At 37.6% G+C, this 24305-nt stretch overlaps 1 protein-coding gene across 2 annotated transcripts in view; it reads left to right on the top strand.

The window, feature by feature from the left end:
* Window positions 1-24305, top strand: part of LOC132373402 (ankyrin repeat domain-containing protein 45) — a 154999-nt gene that overhangs the window by 67791 nt on the left and 62903 nt on the right. The window contains exons 9-16 of one of the 2 annotated variants that reach the window (XM_059936495.1): window positions 759-924; window positions 6844-6960; window positions 8162-8323; window positions 12838-12937; window positions 14650-14793; window positions 17298-17466; window positions 19657-19738; window positions 23687-23853. In XM_059936495.1, the coding sequence (XP_059792478.1) occupies window positions 759-924; window positions 6844-6960; window positions 8162-8323; window positions 12838-12937; window positions 14650-14793; window positions 17298-17466; window positions 19657-19738; window positions 23687-23853 (1107 nt within the window). Of the gene's footprint in view, window positions 1-758; window positions 925-6843; window positions 6961-8161; window positions 8324-12837; window positions 12938-14649; window positions 14794-17297; window positions 17467-19656; window positions 19739-23686; window positions 23854-24305 lie in introns of those variants that run through there. The other variant, XM_059936505.1, reaches the window with a different exon arrangement.

Below are 24305 nucleotides of genomic sequence, written 5' to 3'. Positions count from 1 at the left end.
CATTTGTCAAAACTCATATAACTATACATCAGAAGAGTGAATTTTACTGTATGTAAATTAAAGATAAATTTTAAAAAATCAATTGATTCAGTTTTCTTTATCCTTTTTGTTCCTTCTGCTTGTTTAAAAGTTTTGCATTCTGTTGCTGTTTTTAAGGCAGGCATTGCTGATTGCCTATTCCTTTCTTTCTCACTAACAGAGTGACTTACTGTATTTTGTATAGAATGGTAGTGGGCCTAGTGTAAAATAGTGCTACATTTCCCAGCATCCCTGACAGATGTGGTAGTGTTAGAAAACCGTTGGGCAATGAAATGTATACAAAAGTTTGCTGACCGTGGCTTCTTCCAGAAAGCACTTAATAAGGGAGCCAAATCAGCTGGCATGTGCTTTTTGCCCACTGTTTTACCTTTTTTTCTGCCTGGAGCCCTGCAGATCATCACTTCAGAAACACCAGGAAATGTTTTACACAGAAGCAAGAAAAATTTGCATTCCATTTTAGAACATTTTGATGTGGAGAACTATTAAGCTGGAATAGCAACAAGAAAGATGGGTGAATTGGTCTTTTCATAGTCAGGTAGAATTTCATTTGTTTGGAAGGGATGGTTTCTTTGAGGCAGGTAAACTAGAATACCTTTTACATTTATCTTCCTGAGTAATTGTATAAAATATATAACGAGATCTGATTCTTACAAGAGTAAATGCAGTCATACCATGTTTAGGTGTTAAATCTAATACTGTGTTATGAATTTGTTTCACAGGTTGTGTTAACCGGATTAATTAGCTTCTCTATGGCATTCATCGTAATTGGATATGTGGTTCTGAAATTCAATAAAGATTCATGGGATTTGCAATCTTGCCTCCTCTTTAGCATGACCCTTGGCATTACAGATCCTGTTCATTCTGTGAATTCACTGAAAACTATTGGTATGTCAGATTTATTTCTCTCTCTTATTTTGAAGATATGAGGATAAATTATTTCCTTTTGATAATATTTTTCTTGCATGAATTGTGCATCCAGCAGAGTAGATATTTGTGCTTTTTTTCCTTGGAGATGAGCATTGATTGAAGTATGCAAAGTGAATAAGGCAACCTGGGATCTGGGATAAATAATCTCAAATAATTTTTGTCAAGAGAAAATGTTATCTTTCTAGAAGGTGATAAAAGTAAGCATTCTACTCCATTCCACTGAGTTTTAAGCCACAAGGTAGGGACTCGGCTCTACCTCTAATGGCACTTTTCCGAGGCCTAGGTACCTCTTGTTAGAACTGCCTTTATTTTGGAGCAGCTAAGCTTGGGCATGTGGGAGAGGGAGTTGTAGTTTATTTAAAAGAAATGGGGTGAAAGTATATAGTCTGGCAAATATGATATTCAATAAAAGCTTATTCCCAAGAGGGTTAGGGGTTCTCACTACTTCCCATCTTATTTGGTAAAAGGTAATTGCACTCTGAAATATCCTGTTTTTTAACACAGCAGTAATTTCACTGTGAAATATCCTGTTTTATTAACACAGCAGTAAAAACATAAAATGGTTAGATACTATGATTTCTGTTTTTGACTCAGAAATATTTAACCAATTTTAAGGTTTCAGTTATATTTAGTGGAAAAATGTTGCCTTACAACTGGGGTGGGACAACCCACCAGACAGGTGATAGTCCCATTTTTACACCCATTTATACTTACAGTTGAGAAAACGTAAGAGGTATTGACACTTTTGCTGGTGATATTCTAAATGGTGCCAGATATTTCTCAGAGAGTCTGATCCTGTCCTCTTTCTCTCTTTTTTTCCCCATAGGTACAGTTTTTTCTATATTTTCTTCATCATCTCTTTTTCTCTTTTAGCCATTTGTATTTGCCACTTGTTTTATTCCCTTCATTATCTTCCTGCTCCCTTTTCTGCAATCTCTTGAGTGTAAGAGGCTCTAATAAACTATAAACTTTAGTTATTGCAGTTTCCATATTCAAAATTTTTTTTCAGAAAAGGAGTAGAAGTCTTCTATCTCTTTAAAAGAAAACTAGTAAAGGTATTTGACTTAGTTGATATTTTCTTTATGTCAATAATACTAAGGTCGTGCATGGTTCTGGATTCAGTGACATCCTTACCTAGTGACATCTTTACCTAGTGACATCTTTACCTTTGTGTGAATTAGATAAAAAATGATCCTTTCTAATTGTCCTAATACATTACTTTTTTAAGGAAAAATATTTTTTGCCATATGCCTAAAATTACCATAATCATATACAAAACTGCAGTTCCTACAGTGTGACTGGTGTTTCATTTGATGTGGCACCCTTGTGCACTACAAAACCTGCACAAGCTAAGTCTGAGGTGGCCTGACCCACTGAAAAAAGTAGTGGATGTTCACATGCAAGTTAAAAGGAACTTGTCTATTCATTACCTATTTTAAAAGAATGCACAGGGCTCAAACAATTTTTACTTTTAAACAAATCTGGAATGGGAGCTTGTAAAGGAATAAAATACAAAGTTTTAGTATGACCTCAGTTAAGTAAAAGGAATTATGTGCTTTGAAAAAGACTTCAACATTCAAATGGTTTTATCTGGGTCATGGAATTACGATGATTTTTGTTTCATTCTTTCCTTTTCCAAATTTTACAGTGAATTAGTGAATATAAGTTAGTTCACATTAAGCCAATAAAAAATGTGGGGAGTAATTCTTGTGGTGTTTTACTATTAAAAATAACTATACATCAAATTCAAAACTTCATACAACAAACGTTATGCTTTACTTGCTCCTGGTTGACTCACTGAATCTGAGGGAAGAATTAAAGCGTTTCTTGACCAGCTAAGTCAGATGTGCTAATAATAATCTTCAAACCTGTGTAACCAGGATTTTGTGTCTTCTGTCATAGTCAAAGTTAGTAACAAGTAGTAATATAAGATGATTATAACTTACCTTACCTTTTATTTTCTTTGCTGTCTTTATTGGCTACAATAATGAAGCACAAAGAACAGAAATAAACAGCCTGAATACTGATCCACAATCAGGCACTGAGTTATCAGAAATTCTGTATTATCCTGGTATTTATCCTATCATTCAGGAGAGTTTTTGTAAAGATAAATAGAATCTGAATATTCTGATATTTCATATACTCAGATCAAACACTGGAAAGCGGAGATTTACTTTCTTTTCAACTACATAGAGTATCTTAAGAATAGTAATAATGAGAACCCCCAGCTATATATTTTTAATTGTTATGTGTTTCAAAAACACCAAAGCAAAAAAAATAGAATCTTAATCAGATTCAGTTCTGCTTGGATTAAAAAAAATAGTGTCATTTAATGTGATCAGTTTGGATTTTGATGCAATGGAATATATTAAACAGCTGCTTTAAAAAACCATGTAGTTGTATAATTCTTTCTATATCAATTTGTGGTTATATTAGTGTGTCACATGTTCTTAAATTTGGGTTTAGAAGTCCAGGGCTGGCCCGCAGCTCCATGAACTCATCAGGGACACTGGGTCCCTCTATATAACTTCTGGAGTTAAGATAGAGTAGCAGGGACTAGATTTACCTTTCTGCCTGAACCAACTAAAAAACTAGACAAAATATATGAAAATGAAAAACAGTTCTCAGATAGTGTACATTAGGCCATGCAGGACAGTAATCCCCAAGAAAGGAAAAAAAGAGGTGTGCTCTTGATTGCCCTTGCCGCAGCTTGTTACCTGGAGAGAGTTTCCAGGTCTTCATGTAGGGAAAGGTAACCTAGGTGGAGCCTAGTGGTTTCTTTGAGTAGGGGAGATCCAGAGTTGGGTGTCCAGGAAGGCCAAAGCAGTTAAGAGTTCATGGGGCAAATTACTGCAGAAATGAAAGCTGTACTGAAGAAGGAATTCTGAGAGCTGCAGAGACGCCCACTTGAGTCTTTGGGTGACTACTCATTAGTGCATGCACATGAAGAAACTTCCTAAGGCTGGGAAGGAAAATACTAAAAGGAGCAGAAGGAAAAATCCCTTATGTTTACCACAGCCAGCGTGGAAAACCATCATAATTCATAGGACATCAGGTAGAGGACTCAGAAGGTTATTGCCTCAGTAGCATGGAAAATTAACCTTCGACTAAAGGCTGCTCTGGCACTACCTAACAAATCTAAAAAGCAAGCCTCAAAAGGGTCAAATTGTTTCCAAGTAACAACTGCATTCCAGAACAAAGTTCAAGAATATTTATAAGAATACAAAAAAATACAGAACTTAATTAGGTTAGGTAAAACATACAGTTCTGTCATCTGTAATAAAAACTTGGGAGGCATGCAAAGAAGCCAGAAAATATGACCCATAGAGATTATAAAAATAATAAGTAGAAACAGACCTAGCAATGCTGCAGATGATAGAATCATTAGACAAATATATTAAAACAGTTGTTGTAACTATATTCCATTGGTTCAAAAAGTTAGAAGAAAGATTGAGTATGGGGTATAATTGCTCCCATCAGCTTATGAGAGCCACCTGTTAAATAATTAGGAATTTTACATGCTAGTGGTTAAACCTTTGGTAGCTTTGAATTAGTTATTGTGGGAGTGTTTACAAATGAAGTTGGCAAACGCTACAAATCAGGCCTTTTTTAATTTTGGAAAGCTGGTTTATCAGCACACCACTGGACATGGTAGATATAAAAGAGACCTAAATCAGACTTCTAGAGATGAAACCCACAGTGTCTGAGATGAAAAATACACTGGATGGAATTAATATCAGATTAGACATAGCATAAGAAAGGATTAGTGAACTTGAAGATGTAGCAATAGAAACTATCCAAGATGAAGCACAGACAGAACAAGACTAAAAAAAAAGAAACTAAATAAATAAACAGAACATTAGTGAGCTGTGGGACAACTTCAGTGCCTTAATATACAAGTTCCTAAAAGAGAGGAGAGAGAGAGAGAGGGAGGAACAAAAAATATTTGAAGAAATAATGGGTGAAAATTTTCTAAATTTGATGAAAACTATAAAGCCACAGATTCAAGAAGCTCAACAAACCTCAAGCCAAAGAAACACAAAGAAAACTACACCATGGCACATAAAAATCAAATTCCTAAAAACCAGTGGTAAAGAGAAAATTTTGAAGGCAGCCAGAGAAAAAAGATACATTATATAAAGAGAAACAAAAATAATAATCATAACAGACTTCTCTTCAGAAATATTGCAAGCCAAAAGATGGTGGGCAATATTTTTAAAGTCCTAAAACAAAAATACTGCCAGCTTAGAATTCTCAGTGAAAATATCTTTCAAAAGTAAAGGAGAAAAAAAGACTTAAATGTATAAAAGCTGAAAGAATTTATCACCAACAGACCTACACTACAAAAAATGTTAAAGGAAGTCCTTCAGGCTGAAAGAAAATGGAATCAGGTGGAAAATTTCATCTATACAAAAGAATGAAAAGTACCATAATTGTAAACAGATGGGAAAATATGACTTCTTATTTTTAATCTCTTTAAAAGATAATGGATATTTAAAGCAAAATGATAGCAGTCTATTGTGGGGTTTATTTATCTGCTCCTCCCCTTTGTGTATGGCTTCCATCCTCAGGATCACAAGTTGGCTACTAAAGTTCTAGCCATCACCCCATATTTCAGGCAGGAAAAGGAAGAAGAGCAAGGGTCAGAAAGGTGCTCCTTTCAGCCAAGTCTCCTCTCCCTCCAAGAAATTTCCCAAAAGTTCCACTCAGTAACTTCCACTTACATCTCAGTGGCCACTCTTAGAAGCCCAGGAGTTGGGGAAAAATTGTCATTTATCTGAGCACATTGCCACCCTGAATAAAACCAGTTTTGTTACCAAGAACAGAGGATAGATACTGGATGGGCAGGTACCAATCACTATCACCCTACTTATAAATTGTATAACACTAGGCAATTAATTTGATTATATTTTCCATTAAACTAAACTGTTAATGAATGTTAAGTGCCAATAAGATTTTGTGCTTAATTTTTAAATACCAGCTTAATTGAGATGTAACCCACATATCATAAAATTCACCCTTTTAAATTGTACAATCCAGTGGTCTTTAATATATTTACAGAGTTACGGAACCATCATCACTGTCTAATTTTAGAACATTTTCATCAACCTCAAAAGAAATCTTATACCTATTAGCAGTCATTCATCCTCATTCCCTCACTCCCAAGTTCCTGGCAACAAGTAATCTATTTTCTGTCTATGGATTTGCCTATTCTGGACATTTCATATAAATCAAACCATACAATGTGTGATTTTTGTGTCTCACTTCTTTCCCTTTGTATAATGTTTTCAAGGTTCATCCATGTTGTAACATGTATCAGTCAGTACTTCATTCCTTTTTGTGGCTGAGTAATATTCCATTGTAGGGATAGATTACATATGTTTATCCATTTATCAGCTGAAGGACTATGTGTTGTTTCCACTTTTTGACTATTATGAAAATGCTGCTATGAACATTCATGTACAAATTTTTGTGTGGACATATATTTTCAGTTCTCTTGGGTATATGTCTAGGAGTAGAATTACTAGCTCATATTTTGTACTTATTTCTAAAATGTGATTCTTTTGGAGTCTAACGATTCATATTTATTCAAGCTAAATGTAGTGACCTGAGAAGTGTTTTGTCTCATTGCGAAGCTCTGTCACGCTTTGAGGCAATGGACACTTCAAGAAGTGCTCTTGCCATGTTCCTTTGCCATTGGAGATATAGAAGGCATACTGGAAAAATTAAAAAATGATCATGATTGTCATATGGACCCATCCCATTATGATCTCCTTTTTTTCTAGCATATTCCTTCTCTTCTATGTTTGTGTTTCCTGTGAAAGAGCATCATTTTCATGCATTATATTAAATTATATTTTATATTTCCTTTTCCAGGCATTTCTAAAATGTATACTGATATCATTAGAGGAGAATCAATGATTATCTGTGGCTTCACATCCATTTTTTTTGGAGTTTTTCGGAGCAACATACTTAGCATTTCCAATTTTAGGGGTAAGAGCATTATTTTCTCTGTATATTTTCTAAAATCATTCTTATATGGTACATTTCAATTCATACTGAAATTAAAATATATTCAAGATGTCTTAACTTTACTGCTTTCCCTATACTTTACTCATGGACCAATTAAAGTAGTATATCAGGTAACAAGAAAATAATTACCATCTATGTGTTTTCTCAGAGATTATGGGAGAAAAATTGTTAAAGAAATGATTTCATCTCCCCCAGTATGCATGCACACACACACACACACACACACACACACACAATTGTGTCATCTAGCTTAGATTTACTTCTTTCCTAGACCAATATGGATCTCAAAGAGTGCATGTTAAGAACTGGCTTGGTCCTGGATTTGAGTCTGAGGGTGAAAGCAGAATGGTTCAAGCAGTTCTGGAGAGTCAGGTCCTAGAAGTGATAATAGTCAGACTCATGTGGTTAAAGTTTGCTGGGATATGGACTAGGTTGATATCCTGGGTTTCCAGATGTGGTACTAAGGAGAGAAGAAAGGAGGGAAAATCACAGCATGAAGAGGGAAAATGTGTCTTCCTGATACATTTATGAAATACTAGTCAGAGGAGAGAGGTGCTACAAGGAGAAAGAAATTTTGGTAATAGAGGTTTGCAGTGCTTCTCAGTGGGGGAGCTAAAGGCATTTGGGGTGGAACAATCTTTGTTATTTAGGACTACCCTCAGCTTTGTCTGGTATCTGCTCACTGATTGCCACTATTGCCCCCAGTTACTGTGACAATGGAAAAATTTCCTTCTCCATTTCCCAAATATCCCCTGGGATGGGGGCAGGAGTCACAAATAGACTGCAGGTTGGTGGGGATCCTGGACGTGATGTGCTTGACCCTGCCACAGTTTGTAAAAAAAAATTGAATTTGAATGTCTTTTGGTTGAGCATTCACTGTCCAGCTTGTCATAGCTTTTTCACATTTATGCTCCTTGCCTGACTCCTGAGGGCGTTTGAGTCTGCTGTCCCCAGATAAGCAAACCTCAAGCTGCAGACTGTAAGGGAAATATATCCCCAGAAAGCCTCTTTTGCCAGGCTTTCATGGGGAACTCCCATCTGCTGAAGAACAAGGTCCCCACTCAAAATCTCAAGAGCAAACCAAAGTGCATAGACCCAAATGCCATTAATGAAAGAAAAAAATTATAGCTCAACTTTTGTTTTTCTTATTTTCTTTTTCTAGAGTTACATGTAATCATGGGCCTCAGCTTGGACATTTTGGGAAGCATAATATGTGGATATTGGTGTGCAAGGATCATTCAGTTTATATTGACTGACCTGTTTAGCAATACACTGACCAATATTGTTCTTTGTATCTCAATGGTGTACTTGACTTTCTACATTGGTAAGGCAGAAACAGATTTTAAAAATGCCATCCTTAAAGTGAACTTTATGCATTTAAAGTTTTCTTTCTTCCTGAATCCAGTTGCTTCTTCCCTACCACTTTCCCCTTGATGTGGCTCCTCTGTGTGTCTTGTCATATTATCTTGCTGCCACTTCTAGCTCTTTCCTGGTCTCTCTTAACATCCCCTCAATTTCAACTCCATGTCCCTTCCCTTTGCATTCCTCCTGCATGTGGTAACTCTCTTACTCTTTTTTAACTCCACCCTTTGATCTTACGTTTATTCACTGGCAGTCCCCTGGAAGAGGAATCAGACCTGAGCTGATTTCTGCTCTGACCCTTAGCAACCCATCTCTAAAATGAGAAAGGTGGGAGACGTGCTCCTGAGGTCTTTTTCCAGCTCAACAGTACCCATTCAATGGGTACCAAACTGAGGGGACTGTAGAAATGGCAGCCCTTACCTGGGACTAGGAGGTAGGAAAGGAGACAGAGAAATCAGGTATGTCTACATCTGGAAGAGAAGCAGGAGAGTGGAATGATCGCAGGAGTCAGAGTGCCTAGCACTGGTAGACCTTTAACAATGATTTCCTAGTTTAGTCCAGTGAGATTGGGAGCTAAAGTTTTTACCCCACTGACTGGGGTAACCAGTCCCCCAAAGCCGTAGTAACCGTGGTAAAAACATGGCCCAATTCTGCTCCTGCTCTTACCTCACACAGTGGAGCAACTTCCATCCATGAAAGCCCTCAGGTATCAAGAGGTTAATTACTCCTCTTTTCACCTCCAGTGACCAAACAGAACTGCTTCCTCTACAGATAAATTGCTACCTATTGTTGCTCACTACCCCAAATCAGTAAAATACAGAAAACATTCACTGAAGAGTCATTTCTTTCAACTTTCTTCATTTTTTCCCTCCCTTATGTACCTAGTAGGAATGCCTTAAGTGTCCGAAGAAAAAAAATTAATTTAATATTTCCTTTTTTTTTCCCATTAGATCCTAAGTTCCTTGAGGTGGAGGCTGTCTCTTATTCATTTGTATATTTATTCTCTTTTCTGTGTCCCCCCAGCCAAGCCCAATGCTTGCCATATGCCCAACAGTAAATTAACACATGTTGGTTGAATAAACTGTTAGTCCTTAGAGAGCTCTGAAGTTAGGCAGAGCTAACTTGAAATCCAATCTTTATAATTTATTAGCTCGGTAACCTTGGAATATTACTTAACCTCTCTAAGCTTTAGTTAGTTTCCTCATCTCTAAAAGTGATATAACCTAATTTAGAGGGGCGTTACAGGCATTAGTGAGGTAACTTGTGTTGGGTGACTCCCTCATGCTGGTGTCCTGGAGGTAGCTCTTGCTGGCTCATGAGAGCTGATGGTCCACATCTCTTCCCAGCACTCTATTCAAGTGACATAATGTTGGTAGCTTGAAACTGGCCATAGTAGGACCATGGAAATTGGCAGACACTACCAACTGGGGCTTTTTTTTTTTTTTAACCCCCAGATTGCCACTTTTAAACATTTACCAGCATACCACTGGGCTCAAGGTAGGGCAGCCAATAAATGTTGGTTCCTTTCCCCTTTCCTCCTAATTCATGGAGGTGCTCTCAGTCAGTGCTTGAGAGGTCTGGAATAGATCTTCTCTCGCAGCTCTCAGAAGGAATCACTGCTGCAAAGCCTTGGTCTTGGAAATCTAGCCTCCAGACTATGAGACACTAAATTCCTGTTGTTTATGACACTTAGTTTGTGGCCCTCTGTTACAACAGCCCCAGGAAATGAATACCCCTCCCTCATCCATTACACTTTCCTCTGCTTCAGGAATTAAAAACAATTTCGGGCAGTTCTTTCCTCTTATACTTAATCAGATCCTGACAACAAAAGTCAGCAATAGACAGTTAATAAGGAGAAGTTCCATCGCCAGAAAGCTAAACATAGGTAAATTTTTCATTTACACATTCTCTAATGTTACATTTCTGTCATGTTATCTAATTTTATTTTTTTCCTTCATTAATGAACACACTGATAACTGGCTCAAATCCAGGGAGTGTCTGATTGAGGTTAGAGAGTCACCTCTTTGAGCACATTTTTATCTCTATTGTATTAAATTCACAATACTTGGGCTTTTAGAAATCACTTGTATCAACACATTCATTCTTTTTCATAAAATAAAATAGTCAAAATATTGCACAGACATTGCCGCACAGAAAAAAGACATATTGAAGCATTGTTGGTTGACAGGTAGTGCAGCTAGAAATATTAATATATCAGCCCATGGAAGAAAATGTGAATTTAGTGTATAAAAGGCAGTGTATAATTCGTGAAAGATGGTGGGTTATATAAAAGTCTAGCCCAGAGGTACAGCAAGAGAGGTGGTGGGAGAGGTCTGTCCTAGCAGAAGGAATATTTTATCCAGTGACATTGGTCAGAACTTCTGGTGAATGGAGATAATAAAAAGTAGACAGCTTTTAGTCAGTTTTATTGTTTTAAAACTCTCTACAAACAATGCATTCCTTTCTTACCCGTGCCAGGGCTGATTGCTCTCACTCTTTTTTGTTATGTCATTGGTCTAGGCCAGAAATGTCAAAGGACTTCAGTCATCACCCTAATATTTTCTAGTTAGGAAATGTCCATTCCTGAATCCTGTTGTTTTTTGGAGACAAAATCCCTTTGATTCTCCTAGTAGGAGGACCTTCACTTTTTCTCAGCCAGAGAAGGAAAGAGAGAGACAGAGTTTGATGGAGAGAGCCACTTTCCTGTGGCATCAGTTTTCTGTGGTGGTTTCTTTCCATTGAATCAGAAAAATTTTACAACTCTATTTTTAACTACTTGGGTTTATGCTGATGAAAATTACTTCCTTTATTATATGATCTATGACTTTTTTTCCCCTTCTTGAACATTTAAAACACCATTTAATGTAATAGCGTTTGTAATTTTTAAAAGACTTTGTTTTTCTAATTATAAAAATAATACATGTTCATGTAGAGTTTTGGAAAACTTCTGAAAAGTCAAAGAAGAAATCACCTATAAACCTATGTCATAAATTTAACCACTGATACATTTTGTTAAATGTACTCAATCTTTAAAAAATACATATAAATGTACATACATGTATTAATGTATGCATTCACACCATATGTTCTTGTAACATTGGGATTATACTAAATAATATCAGTTTTAAAATAAAGTTATTTAGTGGTTTCCTCATAGCAAATGTTGTCTCTAAGTAGTGACTGTTACTAAAAAAGACTATAAGCTTTAAAATCCCATACTACGAGTCATAGGGAATTGGAAATAAGACTTTGAGAAACAGTTTCCCTCTTATCACAGTTCCCAGTACCACTGGTTTTATTGTCATTTGTTATTTTTATTAAATTCAGTTAAATAAGTAGGTTAAAAGAAATCTAAAGTGGATTTAAGTGATTAGATAAACCAAAAGAATAATAAAATCCTCTTCAAATGAATAAACAGTATAAATTTACTAAGCGGTAAGGTGAACATATAAAAATAATTAATAGCGTAATAATAATGATGATCATTTATTCCTTGTTCTAAAAGTGTGCCAAGCACTTTTCATGTTATCTAATTTTATCCTCACAACAACTCTGTGAGGCATTATTCTTTTACACCCGTTTTACAGATGCACGGACACTAATGGAGAAAGGGGAGGTCACATTCCCAGGGCAACTAGCTCTGCCTTGCACCAAAGGGCTTCCACTCCTACCTTGCACGTACTTTCCCTTCTGTCTGACATTTATAATGTGCTATTTGAAGGTTCTGCAGCTAGGACTGTTAGTATTTATGGTGTTCAGACATTCTTCATAGTTGGTTTACCTGCCTCAGACTACATTTACACATTTGTTTAGAGCCCAGAGAATTACAGTTTTAGGGGAGCCTGTATCATGCAAAAGAACCGTAGGCTTCAAGACCTGCAGTCACCAAGGAAGCACTGAGCTTGGACCACAACCCCTAGGACATGCAGCACAGTGTCCTTGAGGTGCTGGGCAGAGGTTGTTAAACTTACTTTTCATTAGCTCCATCCTCAAGGATGGTCTATGGCAGGGGTTGCCAAACTATAGCCTGTGGGCCAAATATGCCTATTTTTTGTATAGCCCATGAGCTAAGAATGGTTTTTACATTTTAAAATGGTTTCAAAAAACGGTCAAAGAAGAATATTTTGCAGCATGCAAAAATTATGTGCAATTCAAATTTCAGTGTCTATTATTTATTGGGCACTCATTAGTTACGTATCATCTACGGCTGCTTATGCACTAGAACAGCTGAGTTGAGTAGTTAACTGAGTAGCGACTGGGACCATATGGTCCACAAAGACTAAATATTTACCATGTGATCCTTAACAGAAAAAGTTTGTCAACTCCTGATCCTAAGGATTAGGCCAATCCCTTTAAGCAACTTACCAAGAAATACTACTACCCTTTTAAGTTTCCCAGCAATTCTTCACTCAAGATAAAGTAGCTCAGTGTACAGATTTGAATGCAACTAATTTTATTCATTTTTTTTCTCCCCAGTGGAATTTTTGGGAATGTCAGGTATGGTTGCTTTAGTCGCTGTAGGACTAAATTTAGATTCCTTAAGCTTTAAACCGAGGATCGAGTTAGTAATTACTAAGTAAGTCTATTGTGTACTTTATATAGATCTCATAGAAATTAAGTGCTTAAGTGGTCCTGCCTTCATGAACACTAATAAAATTTTTTTATAACTTTTTTCTATGTTTTAATTTTTAATTTTACTGCCAATTATATTTGAAAAGAACTTAAGCTACCAACAATTATTAACATTAATTGGTATTCCTATTATGAATAATGTATCAGTGGCTCAGAGATCATAGTACTTTCCTTACATAACTCTTTGATAAAAAATTTACTTTGAATTGTGGGAAGTTTAAAAAATACTTTATTCCTTTGTTTCCTTCATAACTTACCTGAATGACAGTATCCAAGTATGGGAAGAGCTGGAAAAGAAAGGTAGCAGAAAGATGCAACACCAGCACACTCTTGTCTAGCCTTTACATCTGGTGTCATATGGACATCTGTGGACAGAGGGAAAGCCATTTGTCTTTTCAGACAAATGAGTTAGCCGTTCTATGAGCGACTACGCTAAATTATAGAATTGTTTCAGAATTATCTCACACCAAATCATAGTCTAGTGTAGAAATTCTCATATCGGATGAAAGCAAATGTTGAAATGAGAAAAATAAGCATTATCCTGAGTTTTCCCATGAAGATTCATTGCTTTAATATAAAGGACTATTCTTTGTTCTGAAATTATGTTCTTCCTACTTTTTTGGTGTTTAATATGTAATTTCTCTCATGAAATTCCACTCATAGAAGATGGTACTTTTTTTTTTTTATAACTCTACTTGGCAAAATTTTAAAAAAAATGACACCTGTAACTTATTCTAGTTTTGTGTATATGTGAATGATACTTTACCGGTTTTTAAAAGCCAGAAGCTTAGGAATAACTAGTTCTTGGAACACATACTTTTTGTCTGTATTTGGACAGTTTTCTGAGCTCAGTCATGCTGTCTGTCAGCATCATTATAAATTACTCATTCTATTCATTCAATTGTTTATTCTTTTAGCTATTCAACCAATCCTTTCTTAATATCTCCTGTGGCCTGGACATTGTATCCTAGGTTTGGGGATATGAAAATAAGTCCCTTCTCAGAAGACACTCATGTTAAGTGGTGGACATGTTTATGTAAGAAACTAATAATAAGTGTAAATAATTATATGTTTACTGGGATCTTACTATATGTAAGGCATTTTTTAAGGTCCTGTGGAGACATTTTAAAAAGTATTCTACTCAGTCAGTTATTCCATCATTTCTGACTTTTTATAAAACTAAGCTTTGGGGTTTGAGGTCCCACTCATACCCTTTTCTTCTAGGAGTTCTGAATCAATTGAATCAAGAGACAGGAATCGGATAGAGAATTGGACTATCTGCTTGATTGGAGTAATGCTGTATCAGAGAACATGGTTTATATCTGTAGCTAAAATGAGGCTTCCTAATGCTTCCTTCCCAGTGTAGATCTTGAGACCTACCTATAGGGAGACTGGTTTGTGGGACAGACACAGTCACCCAGTCCTCTGAAAGGGAAGGTCTGAATAGAGGGGACTAAGAAGAGACAGGACTTGAGATCTGCTCATGGAAGTCAGACCTGGCCCAGACCCAGATGTGTTACCACATGGGATCAGAACAGCTCCATGCCCTAAGCACTGTGCTCTGGTCTTGCATTAGGAATCTCTGGGGGTGGGGCTAGACGTGTAGATTTAAAAAACACATCCCTTAAAATGTGATTTCCTTTCCATTTATCCTAGGTTTCTAATAATGTTTTCATGTGTATACCAACATTTAATATACACTTTCTTTGGCATTGTCATTGGATGTGGAGAAATCAAGTATTTTCAGTTTCACACTTTAGTTTTCATGTTCATCTTATTTGCAACAGTGAATTTTGTAAGGTAAGAATTATAATTTAAAGTTTGCTTACTAGACTTAGGTTCTCAAGCCCAGAATTAGAATTGAGAAGAAGTGGGTTATAGCAAGAAGAGCTGTGGACATGCAGTCAGGAAACCTGTATTGTTGTCAAGGTCCTGACAATAGCTTGCTGCACAACTGAGGCAAAGTCTGTTTACTCTTCAAGCTTTCATTGTAAAATGAGAAGGCGCAGAACAACAGCATCAGCATATCCATGAGCTTGACAGAAATGCAAATTCACGGGCCCATCCCATTTTACTGAATTGAATCTCTGAAGTTGAGATCCAGGAAACTGTTTCAACATGCTTGTTAAAGTCTGAGCACCACTGGACCAGATTAATAGCTCCTAACATTTTGTTGACTTTCATCATCATTTATTATCATCATAACTATGATAAAGCCATTTGTTAAACATTAACCATGTACACTATGCCATTAGTATTAATGCAACCCTGTGCGGTAGGTGTTACTGCATCATTTCACAGAGGAAGCCCCAGAGAGGTTAAAAACTTGCCCGGAGTCAACCAGATTGTGAGGACGGAGTGGGGATTTAAACTTGACTCCCAAGAGCGTGCTATTTCTAGAATGACATTGCCCACACTTGGCAGTTGTGTCTTCCATAAGAATTCGTGACAGTGTCTCTGAAAGTATTGTCATTTCCACTCAGGTTAGGCCTGGCTGAGTGAGCTTACTTTATAAGATGTTCTCATGAAAGCATTGCTTCTGCTGACTCTGAAGGCACTGCAGGCAACTCGGATAGGCACTGTCACACAGAAGGGTGGGTGTACAATTTATGTTTCTTTCCACCATGGGAGCACAAGTGCAAGGTGAGGTTGGTCTCAGTGTACGCAGAAAGATACATGGCTTTTTGCTCGCATCCATTATCTCATTTCATCTGCATAATGACACTGGGAGATAAGAATTATTATCTCCATTTTATAGATTAAAAAAACTGTCCAAGGGACTTCGCTGGTGGTCCAGTGGGTAAGACTCCGCACTCCCAATGCAGGAGGCCGGGGTTTCATCCCTGGTCAGGGAACTAGATCCCGCATGCATGCATGCTGCAACTGAGTTCACATGCCGCAACTAAGACCCTGCACAACCAAAAAAAAAAAAAAAACTGTCCAAGAAAGGCAAGGTGCCTTGCCCGAGGTCAAATGGCTAGTGAGTGCCAGAGATCTTGTGTGAACTTATGGTTCCACCTCACTAGAGGAGAGACTTTAGTGGAGGGAGTCATCCTAAGGGGCCCTGAAAGTATGGGTAGACTTTCCGTAAGAGACTTGCTGAGAAAAATGTTTCAGAGACGATGAGCCAAACAAAGGCCTGGACGTCATAATCATTGCTAACGTGTGTTAAGTGCTGACCACATTCTAAACATCATGCTAAGCTCTGTGAATGTTGCCTCATTTTATTGAATCTTCATAAGAGTCCTTTGAGGCAAGTTCAATGACTATTATTTCTCTATTTTGCAGATGAAGAAATTGAAGCTTGGAGAGGTTAAATAACTTGCCTAAGGTTACATAGTAAAAGACATCTAAATTTGAACCCAGGTAGACTGACTCCAGAGCCTTTGCTATACTGCCTCCCTGTTTTTGATATCAGGAAATGACATAAATTGTTCTATTTTGGCTGGAGTCAGTGGTATTTTAGAGAAAGATCATTTAGTAAGGCTGAAAAGGTTGATAAGAATTACTTTGCAAAAGGCTTTAAATGCAAGGTGGAGGAGTTTGCCCAAATTAATTATATATATTATAGATGGCAAATTGTAGATTTTCTGTTTCTCAATGACAGGAATTCCCTAAATTGTCATACGAAATTCCCGGTTAAGCGACTGATACACAGTATCTTTTTTGAGGCTGAGAACATGTCAATTATATTTCTGCTGAAATTTCACTTGAAGGACAATACTGATATTTTTTTGGTGCAAGTCTGCTATAGATAGAATCTAGATTTTGGCATAGGGTCCTATAACAAAATTATCTGTAGAGAAAGGAGGCACAAATTGAAATTATTTACATGGCGTTTAGCGTATGATTCTTGTGGAAGCTCAAGAAAAATTTGGTTGAGCTAAATTTATTAAAGTGTCTACAATAATTTTACTTTTTCATCATGATCTACAAGGTCCTTGTGGTCTAATTTCTGCATCTAGTCGTGGCCTTCCAGGGAGCTTGTTAATGTTATTTGAAGAAGTTTCCCTGCAGGAATTTACTACCAAGATCCTAAACACTACACCCTAGTGTTAATGATAATTTCTTATATTTGTGTAGAATTTCTAGCATTATTTTTCAAGATTTGAGTATTATATGCAAAATTTAGATCATAGGTTTGGTTAGTCTCAGAAAGTTTGAACAATGTATCAATAAACTAGATCGTCTTCTCTTTTCTGAAAAAATTTTACATGAAATTTAGTATTTACTAGCTAGTATCATCCATAAATAACATTAATACATAAGATGCGATATAAAAATAAATGTTTTTCTCTCCACAGGTTACTTACTGTTGTATTAGTGAGCCCTATTCTGAGGCATTCAAATTATGAGTATAATTGGAGATGGGGAATTGTTATAGCATGGTCTGGAATTAAAGGAGTTTTTAGCTTACTCTTGGCTCCTGATATTCATAATCTGGCTGAACAAAAAGTAGAGTCACCACAGCTGGTAAGAAAAATCATATCCCATGATTATTCATATTTACTCATTTTAGTTTTGTGGCACTTGTCATAGTACCCAATAATAAAGCTAACCATTTAAAAAATTAGGTTTGAAGAATGCAGTCTTCTAAGTAGGAAGGAACTTTTGGGGGAAAGTTTATTTATGTTGACAGTGTGAAAGGGACCAAAAATCAAATAACAGTTCCAGATGTGGGAGTTGGGTGCACTTGGGATCGATCCCTGGCTGCACCATTCACAGGCTGAGTGGCCTTGGGTAAGTTCCCCAGACTTGTGGCACTTCAGTTTCCAGTGGAGGATCGAAATGATGCTTAGCAAAGTACCTGACACTTAGTAAATGTTCAACATATGTTGTTGAATGTATAAATGCTGTTTTTCAAGAGCTGTCAGAAGGTATGAAAAAAATAATTCCTTATCTAGAGCATTCCAATTCCTATAGCTATTAGAGCAAAAACTGAAATGCTCATTAAATATGCTAAGGAAAGAAAGATTTTATAAATTTTTGAATTCAGGATCTAGTCATATTTATGTCTTTTAGGGCTAAATAAAAAATTAATTTCTTGAAAAATTTTGGCTGAAGACTATATTATACATAGTGAAAGACAAATCTCGGTTTCCTTTCTACTTTCTCTCAAAGCCTTTTCCCCATGGGCCAGCCAGTGGATTTCTGGGCAGTCTGGTGGTGACAGCGTTGGTGAGACTCCAGGGAAGGTCCAGAGAGCCCAGAGCATCTGTGGACAGCATGAGGGTACCTCGTCATTCGTGACAGTACTCTGTGAGCTAGCTGGAGAAGTTGTGAGAAGTTTCTAGAAATCCCCAGGACACCCCCACCACTTCCCAGTCAGATGAACCCCAAACCTGCTCCTGGGAGGGAGAACACTTGAATAATGTATATTAAGAACATTACCCACCTCCCAAGGAACTTTAATCTGGAGGTAGATGTACAGAGTTTCTTGATAGTATCCAACTTCAAGTTCAGAATTTTCTCTTCTTTGCTATTTTACTCCTGTCCTAGAAGACCCTAGGAGCCCAGTATTTTTCAAATATCTTTGTTGCGGGGAGCAACTATCACCCTCTCTATCTTGTATGTAGGGAAACCAAAATAAAGAGAATAGCATGTTAGTGAAAGAACTCAGGTACCCTAACTCCCCAAAGAGAAAGAGTTTATTTTTAATGTTGCTTTTTAAAAAGTGGAGTATCATAGTCCTCACCATCTTTCCTGAGGATTTACACTTTATATCTGTGGGCATGGTCTGGGCATTAATTTGGAGTTCAAACACACCTGTGGTTTTGCAGGGACTTTGGGTCCTTCCATGTTCCAGAGGAAAAGAATAATGAGCTCCTTCAGTTTTCTTTTGTGCAAGGAATTGGCCTAAAACCAAGTCAAAGAAATGTTAACTAACATTTGAGTATCATTTTTCAGTGTTTCCCAAATCTGTTTGATGTTAAGAATCCCTTTGATGCCACCCCAGACCTACAGAATCAGAATCTGCAGGGAATAAGCCTGGGAGTCAGTATCTTTAAGAAGCATTTCAGGTGCTTATTGTGATCAGTCATTTGGGAAATACTCTCTGAAGACATACTGCTATTAACTCCATTTTTCAGTAAAGGACATTGAGACTCAGAGTGGTAACCTGGCCTCAAATTACATGGCTAGTAAATGGCAGAGCCAAGACCTACAAATGTGGTTCTGCTTCTGCCTCTGCACGGTGCCTCTCCTGACCCCAGCGCAGCTCCTGTCTGCTTCTTCAGAGCTTCTCGTCTGGCTGTAGTAAATGCTTGTGGCAGGTGTACTTCCCTGTCACCACTGCCTGCCATTGCCGGGGTTGCTCCCCAGCCCCGCAGGTTCCACACCAACGTCTGAGAATCAACCACCGTGCTGGCTTTGCAGGCTTTGCATGGCCAGTGTTGACGCAGCGACCATGGAGAGCTCCTCTCTCAGTGTCCTTATCCCTCCCAGAAACTACAAAAGCTATTTTTTTCTTGCTGATTGAAAACTGATTTCTACCCCAGTGGATTATATTCAAGCAGTGTCCACAAAATAACTCTTTTGCCTCTTCTTATCAGAGGCAGGATTTTAAAATGTGGATTAAGGTAGAATTTTGTTGGTGGTTAATTGAACAATGATTCCCCTTGGAGAACTTATTAATGTTTTGACTCTGTGTGTTTTGTTTTTCAGTTTATATTGTATGTACAAGTAATATCATTAATGACTATGGGAATAAATTCATACATGATGACTTATTCAGCCAGGACATTAGGTAAAGTCTAATTAATTGGGGAGAGTAATGCAAAGGGATTATTGTTGGGGGGTGGTGGAGACATTTCTTATGGGGCTCAAGGAATTGATTATGAAATCACTCATTTTCATTCACTCCCTATTTATAGATGATGTATGAATTGGGATATTGATTCAGCCAGTTTAACAGAACCCACATTAACAGTGGCTTAAACAAGACAGAAGTTTTTTTGTTTGTTTGTTTGTTTGTTTCCCCTCCACCAGAAAGTCCAGAAAAGTGGGATGGTTCTGTTCCACAAGGTTGCCCAAAGATCTCAGGTCCTTCTCTTTTGTTGTTCCTCAGCTTCCCAGGGTGTTGCTTTTTTTTTTTTTTTAATTTATTTTTATTTATTTATTTATCTATTTATGGCTGCGTTGGGCCTTCGCTTCTGCGCGAGGGCCCTCTCCAGTTGCGGAGAGCGGGGGCCACTCCTCATCGCGGTGCGCGGGCCTCTCACCATCGCGGCCTCTCTTGTTGCGGAGCACAGGCTCCAGACGCGCAGGCTCAGCAATTGTGGCTTACGGGCCCAGTTGCTCCGCGGCATGTGGGATCCTCCCAGACCAGGGCTCGAACCCGTGTCCCCTGCACCGGCAGGCAGACTCCCAACCACTGCGCCACCAGGGAAGCCCCAGGGTGTTGCTTTTGTCTGCAGGGTAGATGCTGGCTCACTGCCACTGTATCTTCAATCCAATCAACTAGAAAGGGAAGATAGGGCGGGGGTGATGGTGGTGGTGATGGTGTTAATGGAGGGTAAGCAGCTTCCTTTTAAGGACACAATCCAGAATTTGTACATATCATTACCACTCACAGCATTGGCCAGAACTTAGTCACATGGGCACACATGGGCAAAGGAAGCTGGGGAATATTATCTTAACTGACTGGCCATGTGCTTAGCCAAAACTCAGAGATTCTATTGTTAAAGGAAGAAGGGGAGAATGAATATTGGGAGCAGTCAGCAGGCTCTGCCACAGTTGCCTATTTCTAGAAAAAAACTGAAGCTGTTGATAATAAAATACATAAATATAATAAAATCACAAATAGACCGATGATCAGTAGAGAAATCAGGGTAAGATAATCAGTGGCAGTGGAGTCAAGGGGGAGAGAAAGGGCAGGGTGGGATTGCACAAAGGTTTAGAGTAGGGCCTTAGTATCCTCCAGTGTCCCGTGGCCTGGTCCTCAGCTTTGCTGTTGCAGAGACCTGATTTTGTCAGGGTATCTAGAATTAATCAAAAGGCTGGAAATTTACATATATCGCACTCACAGGAGAATATAGATGCAGCAGAAAATCAATTTATTAATTTATAATGAGGATGATTTCTTTCTATGTCAGAAATAATCGTGATCATTATTCAGGGTATTCACCTCTAAATACCAATTTCCTTGATAAATTAGTAATCAGAAGGTTTCTTGGAAAGCGTGGAACTGGTGAGAGGTCAAGGAAGGGTAATGCTGAAGGAGAGTTCTTATAAACAGGGAAGTAGCCCGGTGAATTTAACCCCTCTGCTTGTGTCTTTTCACAGTTCTGCCCACTCCTGAAACTGTGCCCCATCCACGCTATTGCAGAACTTCCTGTGATAGCTTACCTCAAAGTCCATGGCCCCAGTATGCGAATAGGGCTAGTAAATGGGGCAGATTTTTGGCAGCTCTCCTTCTCCCCACGTCATGGGTTTGCTCTTGTTTGCAGTGGAAAGCAGAGCTTGGATCAGCAAAAGCCTACACTGGAGCATGACTAAAGTTAACTCGATCAGTGAAGGTTTGCTCACACCTCCCTTCCCACCAGTTTTCTTTGGCTTTCAGGGATCCAGACCCACTCTGCTCTCTTTGCTTATGATATAACATCTGGTTTTCTCCCATGCTTGCTTTCTTGAGATTGCTCTTACTTTGATACCCAAAGGCAAGAGCAAGAGGTTTTACTATCATGGAAATATTTTTTTCTTCTCCTTTTCTTCCCATACAATTTTTTTTTATTGTATTAACTGAACCTCAGAATTTTCATTGTGAAACAAACATGTATGGCAAGTACTTTATCCTCAGAATCAGTGCTCATCCTTTCTAGAAACACTCGCATGTTAACAGGTAATTGACAAAATTGAGTTTTATCAGGAAGAGTTTCAGACCAACTTCTTCCATCGGGTCTAATGCTTTTAAGAGATTCATCCTCTGGACCTAGAGATTATCATACTAAGTGAAGTAAGTCAGAAGGAGAAAGACAAATTCCGTATGATATCACTTATATGTGGAATCTAAAATATGGCACAAATGAACCTATCTACAAAACAAAAACAGATTGACAGATATAGAGAACAGACTTGTGGTTGCCAAGGGGGAAGGGAGTAGGGGAGAGGACTGGGAGTTTGGGATTAGCAGATGCAAACCATTACATATAGGATGGATAAACAACAAGGTCCTACTGTATAGCACAGGGAACTGTATTCAATATCCTGTGATAAACCATAATGGAAAAGAATATGAAGAATATATATATGTATATGTGTGTGTGTATATATATATATATATATATATATATATATATATATATATATATATATATATATATATATAACTGAGTCATTTTGGTGTACTGCAGAAATTAAACACAACATTGTAAATGAACTCTACTTCAATAATATTAAAAAAAAAAAAAGAGAGATCCATCCTCATATTCTTCCAGGATCATCTTAAACACAGGAGTTTGTTCAAATGTAGTGGTGCCATCGAGTGGTCCACTTATACCCATGTTTCCCCAGAGCAACTGGAAAGTGGCCGTTGCTCCATCCTAATGGGTGGGATGTAATTAGGCAAATGAATAAACTTTCTCCTTGTGTGCTCTCAGCCATGGAAATTTTAAATCCAAAGCTGACACATTCTAACTCTTTAGCATGGCAGTCAGATGCATCTTTGCTCTGGACCATAGAGAACCGAGAGGGATATGATTACAAACCTTTTTGAATCCCTGAAAATTTGAAATACAGTGCACCAGTGTCCTGTAGAGAATGCAATAAAGTTAAATTGAAACATTTAGAAACATTTAAAACTCTTTATGAGACATCTCATATGCAATTATGAAGAGAGAACAGTTTTGTTATTTATTTATTTATCTATTTAATTGACGTGTAGTTGATTTACAGTGTTTTGTTAGTTTCTGCTGTACAGCAGTGATTCAGTTATACATATGTATACATTCTTTTTTTCTCTTCTATTCCATTATGGTTTATCACAGGATATTGAATATATTTCCCTGTGCTATACAGTAGAACCTTGTTGTTTATTGAGAACAGTTTTATTGAGATGGAATTCTGAATGAGTAGGCTAAGCTCATTCACTAATTAAATTCTTCTTTTTGGTAAGCAAGCCTCATATCTATAACTTCAAAGTGATACTTCAAGATGATACAAACTGCTACAAGTTTTGGACATGTAGATTTGCTGGCCAGGAAACAGATGTTGAATTTGAGGGATCTCCTTTGCAGTGGCCATTAAATTTTATTAAGTATAAGAATCAGTTGGAGAAGTTGTTAAAATGCAAATTCCCAGGCCACTCTGATTCTCCAGACATGGCGTAAAGCTCAGGAATTTGCATAATTTAATAGGCAGCTCCTTTACCTGTAGACACAGGTAGCTTTCCATACTTGGAGAAATACTGATTGGATGCCTTTAAATAGTGAGTCACATTTCTAGCTATAGGGAACAAAAAGAAACTAAGAAGATATTCTTTAGCACTTGAGTCAGAAAAAGTTGAGTTGTACACCCAAAAGGAAATGGATAGTTGGGTAATTTTCTGGAAAATTTTGGACAAATAGTTGTCCTTGCTCTAAGCACTCTGGTTTGGCTATGCAAGTGATACCAAGATTTCACTACATTATGCAACATTTCGCTTCCATGTGCAATCTTCACTGTATTTTATTAAGGCCCTTCCTTTTCTTTGTCACAGGTTTGTGTGCCATCTCCCTTCCAAGACAAATGGCCATGCAAAATGCCATTAAGCACATCCAGGAGATAATACAGAACAGAATAACTTTGTTTAAAACAGAAAAAATTTTGACAAATGTTAACTGGACCTTAGTAGAGGAAAAAACAAAGATTGAATACATCATTCCTGTGAGTTGATACCTGGCAAAAAATAGTCCTTTCCCTTTCTGGCCTGCCTCTTTCTTTAGTTTATTATAAAAAACTTGATTCTGCTAGTTATGTGTCAGGATACTGAAGGGAGATGCATTTACTAGCTTTGCTATATTGGCAAAAATAGTTTGAATTCTGTCTCTAAAGAGAAGGTGTTGGTGATCTAGCCTTATTTGCCAAATACAGGAGAACTGGTGTTTTTACAAACTGGCTGATTGAGTAACTATGAATGACCTCTGCCAGGGTGACGTTTCCAACTGGTTGAGGAAGTGAGAGATCTCTCCTTGTATAAGTACTATCAAAAGCAGAAAACATAGGCTGCTCCAGAGAGCAGTCAAGCATACACTAGCTTGGGGAAGAATTTGGCTTCTAAATCTCCCCAAATGAATAGTTACTTCGCCACAACTGAAAGCAACATTTCTAATGTGGAG

This window comes from Balaenoptera ricei, chromosome 1 (assembly GCF_028023285.1).
Source record: "Balaenoptera ricei isolate mBalRic1 chromosome 1, mBalRic1.hap2, whole genome shotgun sequence".
NCBI classification, from domain to species: domain Eukaryota; kingdom Metazoa; phylum Chordata; class Mammalia; order Artiodactyla; family Balaenopteridae; genus Balaenoptera; species Balaenoptera ricei.
Note: the sequence above shows the minus strand (reverse complement) of the source record. Positions and strands in the feature narration are given on the sequence as shown.